We start from the raw sequence: 16,499 nt of genomic DNA on the forward strand, positions 1-16,499 counted from the left end.
CAAAACTCTAGACGTGTTTTGAGCTCCAGAGTCGCTAAAAAGGACTCGAACCGAGGGTGTGAACCCACCAATGGATTGCTCTCCGAACGAGGAATCCATTGGTGGGGTCACACGTTCGGTTCGAGGCCCAGTTAGCGACTCTGGAGCTCAAAACGCGTCTTGAGTTTTGGCCGCCTCCACCGGTCTCCTTGCCCACTGTGCGTGTGCGGGCGGTAAATGTCTAGCCCGGCCTCGGGATGATTTCACAGTCGAGGATCGCGCAGTATCTCACGATGGGATCCTTGTAGGGATCTCCCAGAGTTCGGAGGTGCAGACGGTAGCGGCCGTACGGCATGATGGGGAAGTTGGGAAAGGTCCAGTTCACCGGGCCGTTGACATCGTACTGGCCCTGAAAGGATGAGCACAATCACGAGGTCACTCACATTCCAGAACGCGTAAAATCTTTCCAAGTATTTTGCACTGCAAGAAAAAGTGTGAACAAAAGTACAACAAAAACTGTACAATAACTGTCCAACAGATAGAGCATTCTACAGGGTGAGTTTTTTCAATGTGTCAATAATTTGGAGTTAGCTTGGGCAGCCCGAGAGGATCTTTTTTCACCAATGAACTAGTGGGCGCAAACGTGTAGGTGCGGATATAATTGATATTTAGAAATGGGCATTCGCACCTGCCAGATAGCCACCTGATGTCACTGAGGGCACAAGACCTCATGAGAGGAAGTCGTGGGTTTAGCGGGGGTGTTTCGAAGGTCGCAGGGGTGCGGCGCAGCTTTCAATTGTCATTTCAGAGGGGTTGCCGAGGGTCTCCAGTGGCTGTCGTGGTGGCCTGCGTAACAGTGGATCTCGCGGCTGTCTTCGCGAGGGTGGCAGGACTCCACGGTTTCTCCGTGAAGTCACCCTGATGGAGCAGGGGAGAAATGGGGATTTATTTATCCTTCGGGGAGATATGGGGAGTTTTGATGGATATCTGGAGGATTTGTCCTGAATTGTTTCAAAGTAGATATCTCTAGGACAACCTAGGGATATCCCCGTGGATTGTCCGAAGTCTGTCTAGAGGATAAAGTAAGATGTTTTTACATCCTAGTGGATATCTTGGGAGTTCCTTCGGAATATCCCTCACTGGTCCGCAGATATCTTTTTAGATCCTAGTGGATATTTACAGAGTTCCTTAGAAATCCCTCGCTGGTCCGCAGATATATCTTTACAGATCCTAGTGGATATCTAGGGAGTTCCTTAGGAATTGTCCCTCGCCGGTCCGCTACGTATCCCCTCGTCTCGTACAGATGCATTATTTCTCATAGGGCTATACACAGGTACAAACTCAAACAAAATATGCATGAATTTCAGTATTCAGAGAAAAGTATTTATTCATGATACAACAAAGCAAATAACACTTAAAGTCTGTAATGCTAATGAAAAGGGGCAAAACAGGTATTTGAAATATGTATTATAATGATGACTCCAAGGTGTCTAGTCATGTAAACATCAGATTTATGACAAAAAGATTTGTCGAAAACAATAAAAGAAGTAACATATTTTTCACTGCTACCGGCAATAGTATCAATGGTCCACATTATTATAAACAACAATCACATGTAATGAATACAACATAGCGTCTTGAGAATAGACAAACAATAAAAAATAAAATCAATTAAAATCACAGTTTAGGGCACCAGCCAATGATTAGAATTTCAACAAAATATAGAGTAAAAAATAATGTCAAATGCACTCATTGGCCACTATCGTCATCATCTGAGGTACTGCTAGAGGTGGATGAACCTGAATCACTGTCTGAACTGGAATCGGAGGAATCACTGCTCTTTTGTGATGGAGATGGGCGATGCTTCTTTGACCTATCTTCTTCCTCTGACAGCGAGTGTTGGCGCTTCCTCTTGGTGGTAGCTTCCTTCTTCCCTTTTAGCTTTTTTTGTTCCTCCTTAGTTCGAAGCTCCGACAAATACTTGATAATTCGGGTCCGTATCTTTTGCTCATCAATGTCGCAGGTGCGTTTCCACTTCATAGCAAGCAGAATTTCTAGAAATGAATAAAAAATGATAATGAAAGTGGGGCCGATATTAACTCAAGTTTGATTGGATAAAGCACATTATACATACTTTCCATGGAGGTAATTTCTTCATCCTCCACACAGTATTTACTCTTTTTCTTGACAGAGTATAGATGTGCATTTGGCCCATAAAATAGGGACACAAGCGACTCAACCCTTCCGGTGAAATAGGCCACATTTGTCTCGATTTCAGAAATCATGGCCTTTGAGACGTATTTGGAGGGCCCCACCTTCACCTGCAGAGAAAATTAGTCAATTAATAACCAATCTTACCAAACTTTATAATAATTTTATCTAACACTGTGACACATCACCTTCGTGACAGCAACCTGTTCATCATCTACAAGGTTGGAGGGTAGCTCCCCCAGCTTTGACTTTTTGGACCGTACCACCACACTGCTGCTTGAAGCAGCACCAGAAGTAGAAATCAATGCTAGCAACATGCAAGAAAGGGCTGGTATGAAGAATTTGCACCAGAAATCAAGACAAGACATGCAAAGATTGTACAAGGAGTTATGATGGTAGTAAAACTGAGAACCTGTCCCACATATTGATAACATGTGGAAAATTTAGAATCATGCACAGAGACTAATTAGAGGCCAAGACTTGCCTGTAGCTAAATACATGCTAAGTAAAAGAAAATTGCTGGAGCATATGCATCATTTAAATGAAATAATATCCTCAAGACAGAAAAGTAAGAAGTGAAACTTAAAAGACTGAGCAGGAACTTACATTTCAGCTGCTGCACTAGATCCTGGTCAACGGGTTTGGCCTTCAACTCTGAAATAGTTGCTTCTTGTTCGCTAATTGTGAGGCGACATTTTGAGAGCTCTCTTTTCAAAGTGTCTACCTCCTTCTCCAACTTTAAGTGTGCCTTGTTACGACATGAATCCTGCAACAGTTACAAACAGGGCTTAAAGAAGAGAAATCGATAAATTTAAAGTTAAGCATGTCTACTCTCAATAAAGTACAATACCTTATGTCTGGAAGAATGCTTTCTCTTCCTTTTTTTCTGGGGCTTCTTGCCCTCTCCTTCTGATTCGCTAGAATCTCCGCTTTCTGATTTGGGATACTCACTCCCTTCTCGTTTGTCATGTTTTTTCTTCTCCAGCAATTCTCTTTCCTTAGTCAGTTTCTCTTCTTCACGCAAGGCCATCTCTTCTTGTTCTTTGTCATGCTTTTCCTTCTCCAGTAATTCTTTTTCTCTGGCCAGTCTTTCCTCTTCACGCAAGGCCTTCTCTTCTTGTTCTTTGTCATGCTTTTCCTTCTCCAGTAATTCTTTTTCTCTGGCCAGTTTTTCCTCTTCACGCAAGGCCTTCTCTTCTTGTTCTTTGTCATGTTTTTCCTTCTCCAGTAATTCTTTTTCTCTGGCCAGTTTTTCCTCTTCACGCAAGGCCTTCTCTTCTTGTTCTTTGTCATGTTTTTCCTTCTCCAGTAATTCTTTCTCTCTGGCCAGTTTTTCCTCTTCACGCAAGGCCTTCTCTTCTTGTTTTTTGTCATGTTTTTCCTTCTCCAGTAATTCTTTCTCTCTGGCCAGTTTTTCCTCTTCACGCAAGGCCTTCTCTTCTTGTTCTTTGTCATGTTTTTCCTTCTCGAGTAATTCTTTCTCTCTGGCCAGTTTTTCCTCTTCGTGCAGGGCCTCCTCTTCTTGGTCTTTAAGATGTTTTCCCTTCAGGTCCTTCACCTGCTGCCGTTTATTCTTCTTTGAGGAAGTGCCCTAAGACAAAAAATTCACTGGTTATTTATGGCCATCAACAAACAAAGAGTGAAAGGCTGAAAATAATTTTCATAACTCTACACAAAAAATAGTTGAGAGAATAAAATGAAATAAAAATAAATTTGGAGAAGCAAAACTGAAATGACAAACAGTCTCTCAACAGAACAAGGTGTTGGGGTTCAGACATCTATTTTCTAAGGTGTTAGGTAAATGCATAGTTTCACAATCGATATTTGGAAGGAGAACTCAATTCCAGTCGGTCCACTCTCAATGGTCGTGTAATGGTCCCATCAATGTTCATTTATTTCAAAAAGTCTAATTCATGTTTGTCAAAATGACTTTAGTATGAACCACTAGCTTGACTTGATTTCAAAATCAAAATGATGTCATATTGACATTTAGTGTCAAAGTCACCTGAACGCAATGTATCCGTTCTGTCTCTGCTTAATATTTAACTATTTCTGACCTTGTTTTCACTTGGTAGCATGCTGGTTGATTCCTCACGCAAATCCTTAAATTTCTTTAAAATTTGCTTGCCGTCCCTGGACTTCGCAGACTTTATGCCTTTGACCTCCGACTGCTAAAAAACATCAGGAGTTATTACAACCACTGAAACAAACCAAAACTAGCAGCAACATAGAGGCGATATGCGATATCTACCTTTGAGTCCCTTTCAGCTCGCTTAGAAGATTTATCTTTTTCCGGGAAAGAATACAATTCCAATGGCTCCTCTGTTGGCGAAATGGACAGCCTCACAGGAGGCGCAGTTCTTTTCTTCTGTTTCAATAGCTCAAGCAGTTCATCGAAATTTTCTGAGGGGCAGCACAAAGACAGCAAAGTTAGTCACTAGACTAGGTTATGTCAGAAATGGTATTGGCTTGAGACCTTATATTTACGTACCACTCAAAGCGAGAATTATGTGTTTTTTCAGCTTGTCACCATCCACAAATCCAAATTCCTCGTGGCGGCTTATCTTCTTTGAGGCAGTTGGCTTGAGGGCGACGCACCGGTTTCCCTCTTTAATCTTATAGAGGAGCGCTGAGTCGACTACCTTCAGCTCACTGGACGACAAGTCCAACGCTAATGCCCACATTTTCTGTCTTACTTTAAATCCTCGACAAAATCTTGTGATCCTTCCTCCAAATCCCTACGGTACAATCCTAGCGCACGCAACTTCGTCGTTCTGACCGTTGAATTTGAACTACATTAGCGGTTCACGGCGTGCCGACCTTCAACTGTCATGCACAACTGTCTTTTGCTACGCTTGAAAAATAATTGAATTTGAATTGAATTTAAGTGTGAATGAGTTCAAACCTAATAATAAATTTTATGAATTATTAATGAACATTTTAAAATTGTTGGTACACCAACGGTAACTTGCAAAGTTGAAATAACTATTTCAACTTAGCGCCATTGAAAAGTTCCAGAACGTTCCCCGTAAGCGGGCGCTGGATTAGCTGTTGCTTCTGCTTCGCTTGCTTGGGAGCTAGTTATTTACATTTTCGGTCGCAAGCAAACAGGCCAGTGGGCCAATATTTAATTGATGTCCGATGAAATGGAAAGTGATGTGTCTTCCAAGGGTTCGTATCAATTCTGCATGCTATGAGCCGTCGACATAGTCGATTAGTTTTAGAGTTGGAACACTAATGTGCAACCCTTATCTTTTTAGATGAAAAGCCGGCTCGTACGAAAAGGCGGTACACCGGTAAAAGCCGCACTACTAAGTGGAGGAAAAAGAAGAAAGGTGTTTTGGAAAGTTCGTCTGAATCAGAGGTTAGAAGAAATGAGAAGCAAACTTAAGATCTTACGACAGAGGACTAGAAAAACACCACTTTGGTTACTCCTGGCTTCAGCTTTATTCACCCTTTACATTTAACATCCTTCGGTCTTTCAGGAGCTTAGCACACAGTCCACTGACAAGCACTATGCTTCAGAGCCCTCCAGTTCATCTTCTCACCATACTGCAAACCATGATGCCATCGATATGGACGTTGAACAAAGCCCAGACAAAACTAGGTTGGAGGTACGTAAGGGTTTAGGGGGTCTTAGGGGTTGGACGCTCAACGAACGGCTCTGTCAAACATGAGCCTGGGCATCACCTTTTAATTACTGCTCAAGTGATTGTTTGTCACTTCACCCTTGTGCACATTATTTATGTAACATTTTCTTCGGTCTTTCAGGAGCTTAGTACACAGTCTACTGCCAAGCACTGTGCTTCAGAGCCCTCCAGTTCATCTTCTAACACCAGTCTAAACCATGATGCAATCAGAATGAACATTGAACAAAGCCCAGACAAAACTAGGTTGGAGGTACGTAAGGCATCACCTTTTAATTACTGCTCAAGTGATTGTTTGTCACTTCACCCTTGTGCACATTATTTATGTAACATTTTCTTCGGTCTTTCAGGAGTTTAGCACACAGTCAACTGGCAGTGATTCAGAACATTCACCCTCCAATTCGTCCTCTCCGAATGAAAGATCTCCTTCTCGAAACAGTGATACCTCCAGTCTGCATAGTGCACTTGGCACAAGCAACACAAGGTTGAAGGTGTGTTACCGTATTAAAGCATTGTATTTCATTTATTTTTTACATCAATACCTCCATGTTTTACCAGAACAAATCATTGTCAACATTTCCATATCTTGAATTCTTGTAAAATACGTGCCTTGGCAAATGAGAACATTAATGTTTTTCCACAGAATTCTCTTTGCACGAGAAATTTTTTGTTCTGTTACTGTGACTTTTCTGTGTCTTCTGTTTTTTGAATAATTATGATTCCTTCTATTTCTTTCAGACTTTGTCCAATTCTTTAGAGGAATCTTCAGCTGATGAGTTTCATGTGTCAGTTGAAGAGGATTCTAGTGATGAGGTGAGCAATTTTAGCAGTGAATGTAATAAAATTTGCATTGGAGCACTCAGAGTTATAACTTAATTGCAGGGTACAAATTTACTTCAAAATAAAACTAACTCTACACAATAATGAAAGAAATCCTTATGATCCCATCTTTAATAGTTCTGTCTTAAGCATGCTTGTCATCCTTTTACCTTTGTAAGTGTATTCATGCTTGTTGCCTTCCTTGGACAGGACTCATCTGGTATTTCTACAAGTGACAAAGCTAGCTCTGGCTCTGAATACTTTCCATCCAGTGACTCGGAAAGCAGAAGCTGTGACAACTTTTCTTCTGACTTGGAATGCCTGGAAGCAGCTCATTATTTGGATGAGGAGCCTGAAGATGGCCCTCAAAACCATGGTGACCCCGAAGAACCTGACCCTGATGACCCGGAAGAACCTGACCCTCATGACCCCGAAGACTCTGATCCCGATGATCCAGATGATCCAGATAACCGTGATGATCCAAGTGATGAAAGTTCATCTGAAGAATCTGATGGGGAGAACCAAGACAACGTACCCGAAGTGGCTTCTTTTACCAATAACCGACTCAATGTCAATTTACGCCTCAATCAAAATCTTACTAAGGGAGAAGTCATTTGTTTACAATTGGCATGTGCCGTTAGGCACAGAACAACTTTTGAAAATATTATTGATCAGTTTAAAAATCTAAATATGCTATTTGGACCAGGCGTCTTTCCTGAGTCTAAATCAAAATTGTGGTCTGATATTCTCCTGAATAAACGGGGTATACAGTTGCATGTGTACTGTGGTAGGAGAAATTGTGGCCAGTACATCAATAGGAAAGACCGAATCATTGGTGTTGCTAGATGTAGGTGTGGATATGAGGTTCCAGTTGAAAGAGCAAGGTTCTTTGTTACTCTTGACTTGCCAACGCAGTTGAAGCATTTCCTGTCCATGCCTGGAATTTGGGAGAAGCTCCAAAACCCCCAGCAAAGACAAAAAGTCAGTCCTACGGCCATAGAGGACATATATGATGGGGAAGTGTATATCAGGATGAAGAACAATGGTGGGCCATTGTCAGACCCACATAATTTCTCCTACATCTTCAACTTTGATGCTTGCACTCCCATGAAGCATGGTACTTTGAAAGTTGTGCCATTATACATACGCATCAATGAACTCCCTCAAGAAATAAGGCAAAAATTTCATTTTCCAGTGGCTGTGTATGTTGACCATTGTGAACCTAATCCTCAGTCCTTTTTGAGACCATTTGTACGCCAAGCACGGCGTCTTGCCACCAGAGGAATCGCCTGGAGACCAGACGGAGAAAACCAAGTCACCAGTAGATTTTTCCCTTTAGGTTTTAATGTTGATTCCCCTGTCAGGTATGCCATTTTAAGAATGTCAAAATGGGATAGTGCCTATGGATGCACTTACTGCACCAACATGGGTGTACGTCAGGGAGGGAGCCAGAGATATCCCTGCGTCCATGTCAATGATATTCCACCATTTCATAATCGGACCCACCAGGGTATGATTGATGCCATGATCCATGTGGAGGAGAATGATGACATAGAATCATTTGAAGGTCACAAGGGTGCATCTATTTTGATGCTCCTCACCCCATATTTGAATTTAAGAGAAGGGCAAGCCGAAGATGATTTACACCAAGATCATGAAGGCAGTGCAGCTGATGTGACAGAACTTTTGCTGACCACTCGGGCAGCACGAGTCGATGAGAACATGTCAAAAGCCAGACTCCTTCGTATCATTGATAGTCGGCTGCTCACATTCAAAACACCTGGCCGCATCTCTAGAAAACCACGTTCAATAAAGAAGAGACATAGCTGGAAAGGCACTGAATGGAGAAATTGGCTGCTTTTCTATGCCATTCCTTGTCTTACGGGGCTCATTAAGCCGGAGTACCTGGATATTTTGGCGTCTTTGTCAAACGGCTGTTACCTCTTGTCACAGGATGCTATTGAACCGGGTGACATAAACACTGCAGAGGAACGACTAGACTTCACTGCAAGAAGATTTGAATTGACCTTCGGGGTTCACAGAATAAAATATAATTTTCACGTCACTACAAGGCACAAGGGTCAAAGTGTCAGAAGTCTAGGAAATCCATTTGCATACACTACTTACAACTTTGAGTCACTGAATAGGAAAGTAATTGACAAAGTCACATCGCCCCAAGGTGCAGTTATGCAAATTGTAACTCGTGTAGTTCTTAATACTGCAGTGAACTCTGCTCAGTATGATGAAAGGTTGTCAGAAGAGGTAAGATTGAGGATTGAAGAAATTTTGAACCCGTATCAGATTCAAGAGAAACGAGAGGTTGGGCGTCACTTGTACCTTGTGGGGCGTGGTATCGACAGAGCTACCACTGATGAAGAGGCTGAAGTGCTTGCAAGAGAGCAAATTGATTGTCAGCAGATTACTGAACACAGAAGCTTCATGAAAATGACGACAAGATACTGGTCAAGTGCTTCACAGTCTCCCGCTATTAAATCTGATGACACCTTCATCTATTCTACGCAAGATACTTTCTGCACTTTACGGACAATTTTCTCCTTCTTGGACAATGATGGACAAGAACAATGCGGTGCTTTTGTAGTAGAACATGATGTCAGACAAGTTGTTCCAGTATCAACTCATTTGTCATTATTACAGGATGTAAATGCTGATCTATTACATTTTCTATATCTAGACCAAGTTCGATGCCCAGCTGTTAAAATGAGAGTTGGAAATGTGATCTATGCAACGTGTGTTCCTAACTGCTGTGAAATTGATTGAAAACTGCTTTGTTACTGATCTCTTATAATTCCAATTGCTTTGTTAACTCCAGACCCTGAACTAGCTCAGTTCAAAGTTTGTATTTTATTTTAACTGCAGTCTCATGAGCAACTTGATCAATGTGTCATGATAAAATTATGCGTAAGTAAGGATTCAATTCAGTACAATATTATTAACTACTCAGTTGTAAGATTGATGTGATAAAAGAAGTTGTTAGATTATGGAAGTATGGAAAACCTGTGATATACATGGTACACAACCACAGAAGTGTAAATAAAGGCTCAGAGAAATTTATGATAATTGTAAGCAAATATTCATTAACATAGAGCGCCTTTTAATTTATTATGAGCAAGTCTTTTATTCAAATTCTCCAACAATGCATTGTCTGAGATGAATAATAAAAAAATTTGTGACGGATATTATGCATGACAACTTTTCCAAATGCATAAATCTGAATCTCAGGTCACTAGTTTGTGCAATTTCTTCGTTCCAAATCTGAATAAATGGTTACATATGCCTGGATTCTTTTTATCTACCCATCTGCTCGTCACCAATATCCTTGTGGATTTGTAACAAATATTTCCAGATTTGTCCGCATGGACAAAAAAAAATCCTTATGTGTTCCGCCTTGGACAACTTTACAGGATTCTGTACTAAAGTCCAAGGGGATTCCTATCAGAGTCCTTCTGGATTTTAAAAAATCCTTATAGATAAGTCCTCAGGGACAAAAAGGGATAAATCCTGTGGTTATCTTTTAGGATTCGTCAACTTAAATCCAAGAAGAGTTTCAATGCCCTTGAATAAATCCTTGCAGATTCCCCAGGGACAAAAAGGATTTAAGTCCTTAAACAATCCTGCACTAAAAATCCCTGTACTAAAAATCCAAATGGATTTCCTATCATGTCCTTTTGGATTGTAAAACATCCTTACAGATAAGTTCGTAGGGACGGGACAAGATGGATAATTCCTCCGATTATCTTTAACACTAGAAGCGCCGAACGGGCCAATTTGACCCATTTTCAGTTTTGAACTGTAATTTCGACTTTTCAAAATGAAAGTGGCAGCTCCCTAATTTCTGACTTTTCCTAGAATGGTGAAATGCGTCTAAATTCGAAATCTGGACGTTCTCGGACCATATTTGACCGAGATAAATTGACTTTTACCGTAAAGCGCCAAGCGGGCCAGATTGACCCACACGGCATTTTGACCAAATTTTCGCGTTTCTACACAACGAAACGAGCTATGAACTGACTCTTCACCACTTAAAATAACTTACCTCATATTAGGAATGCGTTAGGTCGGCGTTTATAACGAAGTAGGCAACCCGCAATACATTTTCTGGCTGGAGACATCGTGCAGCTTCCTTTGACGTAAACTGCCAATGTCTTAGGCATTTTGGGAAACCCGATTGACTCCTTAACGCCCTAGGGTGTCTCTCGAACACTGAGCCGCTAGTCTACCTTCAGTGGCACTCATAGCACGCTCAGCCCGAATCCTTGGGACAAAGGACTCCATCACTTACTCATGCGTAAAGAGATAAATAAAATGCCGAGGTCCACTTTGTTGCTCTCGTGTCTAGTATTTCAAGGTAATTCACTTGCCTCCGTACATTTTAACTAGTTCGGCTAATTCCGTAGATGTCGGTACAAGCCGGTCAGGACGATGGACGACACGGAAATGCATCTCAGGGATACAGCAGGAGCAAAACTGGTTAGGACAGATCACGGAATGCTAGTTGACGAACGGACGCAAATTAGAACCTACTACGCGCCTTGCTGGTTGTGGCGAGTTTATTGAGTACCCGAGGGTGTTTACACATGTCTCTTACATTCCAGCCTTTTTAGCACTCAATCGAGCACTCAATCCTCCTTACTATGAGCTTCTCCGTTGCTATGAATCCTGGTTTCCAGGCATGCCTTGCAGAGCTATGCTTTGAAGGTTTGGCCAGGTCTTAATGGTCTCCGGTTCAGTAATTTGATTAAAGGTCACTATCTCGATCATAAGACGATTACAATTATGCCATCTATTATCATCAAAAACGTTTCTGCAACGAGGCACAGTAGGAAACGCTAAGAACAGCAAATCATGGTTTGCGGGTTGCCTACCTCGTCCCCTGGGACCCCTGTGCACCAAATTTTATCCTTTCACTGCAAATGCAAAGGCGATACTAAAGTACACTTTTTGGCGATACAATTGAGTATCGCCAGTAAACGGCCTTACGGAAAAGTAATGCCTTCAGAACGGCGATACACGGAAGTATCGCCAAAATTTGGCGATACTTTTGGGTAATGCCAAAACTGCTGCATGAAACCAAGGACTTGTGCCCTTGATTTGTTCGACGTTTATTGCCAAATCGTGGCAATACTCCAAAGTATCGCCAAATTTTGGTGATACTTTTGTGTATTGCCGTTTTGAAGGCAATACTTTTCCGTAATCCCGTTTATTGGCAATACTCAATTGTATTACCAAAAAAGGTGCTAAAAGTATTGCCTTTGGATTTACAGTGTTGACTTGCTAAGGGTCTACAAGTCCGTTTTAGGTTCCCTTTGAGTCGAAATGACGGTTCAAGAGTTGACATGTACGACGAAAATGCCCTTGGGTCAAATTGGCCCGCTCGGCGCTTTACGGTTATCCGAAAACCCGGCGCTTCTAGTGTTAAGGATTTTCCACCGAAATCCGAGTGGAGTCCTTTCAATGTTCTTTTGGATTTCAAAACATGCTTACAGATAAGTCCGCAGGGACAAGAATAATAACTCCAGGTTATCTTTTATAATAAAGGATTTTCATAAATCCTTAAAGATTTGTCCGCAGGGACAAAAAAAAAGTCCTCGAGTTTCCATTAGGACAACTTTCTTAGTTCTCCTCTGGGGAGTCTTCTCAATATCCTTTAGGAGTTTAAAACATTTATCCCCTAGGATTTCCCCATATAGAGTAAAAGGGATAGTCGGTTGGATTATCCCTATGTCGAATTTAAAGACTCCCTAATGAAAGGGACTCCCAATGGACTTTCCCTCAGGATTCCTTTTGGTATTAATCCTAAAAGACCGTAATGGACTGAGCAAGGATCGGTAATTTCTCGATTCCTAGGGACATCCCCAGGGATGAATGTCAGAGTAGATGTGAAATGGGCGTAGGATTCATTGTACAGTGGTCGGAGCGCTACCTTTTTGATTTCAAACTCGGAAACATCGAAAAACACACTCGGGGATTTTCTAAGGACAGCTACGGATCCTAAAAGACCGCTTCGGACTATCCCCATTTCTCCCCTGCTCCATCAGGGTCAGTGGCAGTCCCTCGGGTACTGCGAGTCCCATGACACCCACTCGTGAGGTCCCGCCACCCTCAGTGGCGGCGGGAGCCTACCTCGTGGGCGCGAGGTTAAATTACAAAACACTTATTATCTCAGTAACTAGACGTTTGCGCCCACTAGTTCACTGGCGAAAAATTATTCGCTAGGGGTGCCTAAGCTTCCTAGAAATTATAGACACATCGGAAAAACTCACCCTGTAGTCGTCGCCGATCGAAGAACAAAAAGAAGAACAAAACCGGAAGCTGGGAAGAAACGGAGTAGGTATCAAGCCCGGTTCCAGCGAGAAATGTCGACGAATATTTAAATTTCCTGGTGTCAAAAAGTGTTTGGAACAAACGAAAGTGCTTTTCAAGGAGATACGCCACAGCACAGAAAACTCAGTAACTAGTCCACTCATCGAAGTCTGGGAGGTTATGTAGCCGGCGCCGGTTCCGGCTTTGTTCTTCTTCTTGTTCTTCGATCGGCGACGACTAGAATACTGTATTGTATACAGTACAACGAGAATTGTACAAACCACAACGAGCCTGGACTGCCCAGCACTCGTCATGCCGGTAGCATTGTACTTTGTACAACAATTGTCGTACTTTGAAAGTACAATAGATTCGTGATAAAAAAAAAGTCGCCACTAATTCAAACTACTTTTGTTGTGGTTTTTTCTTGCAGTGTGAGGACACATAATACAAACTAATTTACCTTTTTATGCGAAGAAATAGTACGTAAGTTACGAAGTATTTTCTTATTGTAAGCTTATGTATGCTCAAAATACTTTGTTGTAACAAACTGCTTTTCTTTGTAAGGCCTAAAACACTTTGCAAGGTTTGTTACAACGCGTGCCCCTAAAAATACATAGTAATGTAGTGTGAACACATTGTAGATTTAGCATGGAATGGCCGCTTGTTTCCTACCTTCGGAATGAAACAGCGTTCTTTCTTGTCCGTCGGCGCCCCGGTACTTTTAGCTATGATGCCGAAGACGCTTGGGGCTTGGTCACGTAATGCAGTGCATCCGACGTTGGGGAACTTGATCATGAAGGCGTTCTCTTTCCACTCGTTGTTGTTTCGAAGGGCCAAGTCCACGTATAACTAGCATGGTGAATCGTCACACAGTGTGCCAGAAGACTGGTGGGGGCGATCATAACTCCAAACGCGTTTTGAGCTCCAGAGTCGCTAAACAGGACTTGAACCGAGCGTGTGACTCCACTTATGGATCTCTCGTTCGGGGAGCAATCCATTAGTGGGCTCACACCTTCGGTCTGAGTCCCATTCAGCAACTCTGGAGCTCAAAATGCGTCAGGAATTGTGATCGCCTCTACCGATCTTCTCGCCCACTGTGCGTCAGGCCGATTGCGCTAGGGAAAATGACATGGAAAACTTGTTGCTAATCATGTCCGGGCCGGGACCCTTCCGTGCAGGGAATTTCGTTCTCTGGATTTTTAACTTGACGGATTTAAACCCAAAGGCGAGACATGACTTAAAAGTCTCGCCAATTTTAGGCCCGATCCAAAAGTCTCGCTAAAATTAGGTCAGTCAAGAAAGTCTTGCCACAAAACGGTCAGACACAAAAATCTGCGCCGGACGGTTACGGCTTTTAGGCCGTGGCCAGACACAAAAGTCTCGCCATTTTGTGGTAAGACTTCTGTGTCGGACCGTTTTGTGGCGAGACTTTTTTGTCTGACCAAATTCTGGCGAGACTTTCAGGTCTGAGACTTAAATATCTCGCCATATTTTGGCGCGAAGTCTTTCCATCCGATTTGCAGTGCAGGCATACATTCGGTGTGCGATGTGCGTAGAACTGCTTTTGCAGAGTGTGCTAACATTGAACTCTCGCAATTGTTCGTACCCAGAAGTCGTCCTCGATATTCCTTCTGAACGTCATATTAGATGTGATGACCTGCAGATCAAAAGGTCTCGTGGGCTTAAAATGCGTGGCACGCAAGTGGATCAGTGCCGAGCCATCACATGGGCACGAAGTGTACGTGTGCAGGTAGGCAATGTACGGGCCCTGAAAAACGAAACTCGAAGTTTTTGTTTGGCCTTCCTTTGTTCTCATGTAGAGAAATGGTGGTCTGTACAACGGCCTTTATGTCTTTATGTTCTCGTAGCTTTTTCAAAGAATGGCACTTTTTGGCATCTAAACTGATGAGACTGGCGACCAGCGTCTAAGCATCATAGCACCTGTGTTTTTTTTTACTTTTTTACTTAAAAAATGAAACAATTTTTATTCAAAAATAGTTACATTGATTTGATTTCATCTTAAATGAGTTGCGCGAATACATTTCAAAAGAACTGGTTGTGCTAACACTGGGTGATAGACCCGGGTGATAGAAGGGACGACTTCATAGAGTTGCAAGGTAATGACCATGTGGGACACACGGAGACTGACTTTTTGTTTGCGCTCTACGCGAGGGGGCTTGCGCTGTGCTTGCGTGCTGGAACGGGCACGCAATGGGCACGCTTAAATTGTGCACTGATGCGTGGCCTTTCACATCCTGTAGCGTTCAAAACGATTTTTCACGTATGCACGATATGTCACGACTGCAAACTGAACCTTTGCGGAAGATTTTTTAACCTCCAAAAATCATTTTAACGGCACACTTGCTTAAAAGTTCACTTTTCCAACAGTTTCGTCCGAAAAGATACAGGTTTGTTTTGTGGGCGCTTTTATTTTGTGACACACTGTAATTTTGCAGACCCTTTTCATGTTCTTCGCCTCTTACGTCTTTGATGTAAATTTTTGAAATTGCTGTAAAAAGTTCGCATACTTGGGCATGGTGCCTGCCGTGCCGGTTGTCTGGAAGTATTCATACCAATCTTTTTGTTGAGGTTCGAACAGGAAGTTCAAAACTCATCAAGTCCGTAAATTCTGTGGTTACTTCTCCTGTAAGTTCAAATTCTTGCATACACCCTCATTCCATGTTTACGTTACATCACGTAGAAATGAACACGGTAAGACTCGGCCCTGGTTTTCCCAGAACCGTCCTGGTTTCTCTTATGCTAGATGCAAATGAAACCCAGGACCGAGTCTTACTGTGAATGTGGCAAAATGTCAAGTTCCTTTGAGCATTGTGTCCCATTCGTTTTAATGCGATTCAGCTATACTTTATGGCAGCTTCACATCCAATCGAAAGTGACACAATGCTCAAAGGAACGTGTCATTTTGATACATTTGTCTCAACGTGATGTCACGCTCCAGTAATGAGAGGGTAGTTTTGCACAAGTTATAAAATCTCGACGCACCGGATGCTCGTGGAGGGTAAGTGTACATTTCTAAAAAAAAAAAAAGAGAAAAAAGTCGTTATTTAATGACACTTGTACGTACAGCAAACGAGTTGATGTATCTGCTCTGAGTGTGATCGAAGGTCAGCAGCAGTGCGCCTGCCCAAGCGACGATGCACCAATGCTGCAGCAAGTTTGCTTGGAATTACAATTTTTTTTTATTAATAATCTTGACGGTTTGGCACTGCTAAAAACGTCACTGAATGGTAAGAAACTAAATTTTGATGTGTCTAGACAGTGAGCCAAGGACACACCTAAAACGTCCGTTGGGAACATGACGGAGCCGTCCTATCGAAAAACTGTGGACATTTCTAAAACAAGCCCCCCCCCCCCCAAAAAAAAAAACGAACTTTTAGGTGCAAGCCAAGGAGTACTGCATATCCATCCATGCACTATGTATGTACCCTTGTGCACAACGCCCGCAAACCTCACAGTCTGCGTTGACACCTGCATTTCGTGGGTCGCTTTCGAGGGGTTAAT

General features: G+C 42.4%; 1 protein-coding gene across 1 annotated transcript; it reads right to left on the minus strand.

Annotated features, from left to right (window-relative positions):
- Positions 1–198: 198 nt before the first annotated feature.
- On the minus strand, positions 199–16,126 carry LOC117644986. The gene is made up of 4 exons (XM_034384854.1): positions 16,063–16,126; positions 14,584–14,745; positions 13,650–13,826; positions 199–388 (listed from the first exon to the last, which is right to left on the minus strand). The coding sequence occupies exons 2-4, from the start codon at positions 14,617–14,619 to the stop codon at positions 221–223; spliced, it is 381 nt and encodes a 126-aa protein (XP_034240745.1). The 5' UTR covers positions 14,620–14,745; positions 16,063–16,126; the 3' UTR covers positions 199–220.
- Positions 16,127–16,499: the final 373 nt, after the last annotated feature.

The sequence above is a fragment of the Thrips palmi genome, unplaced genomic scaffold (assembly GCF_012932325.1).
Source record: "Thrips palmi isolate BJ-2018 unplaced genomic scaffold, TpBJ-2018v1 HiC_scaffold_18, whole genome shotgun sequence".
Lineage (NCBI taxonomy): Eukaryota > Metazoa > Arthropoda > Insecta > Thysanoptera > Thripidae > Thrips > Thrips palmi.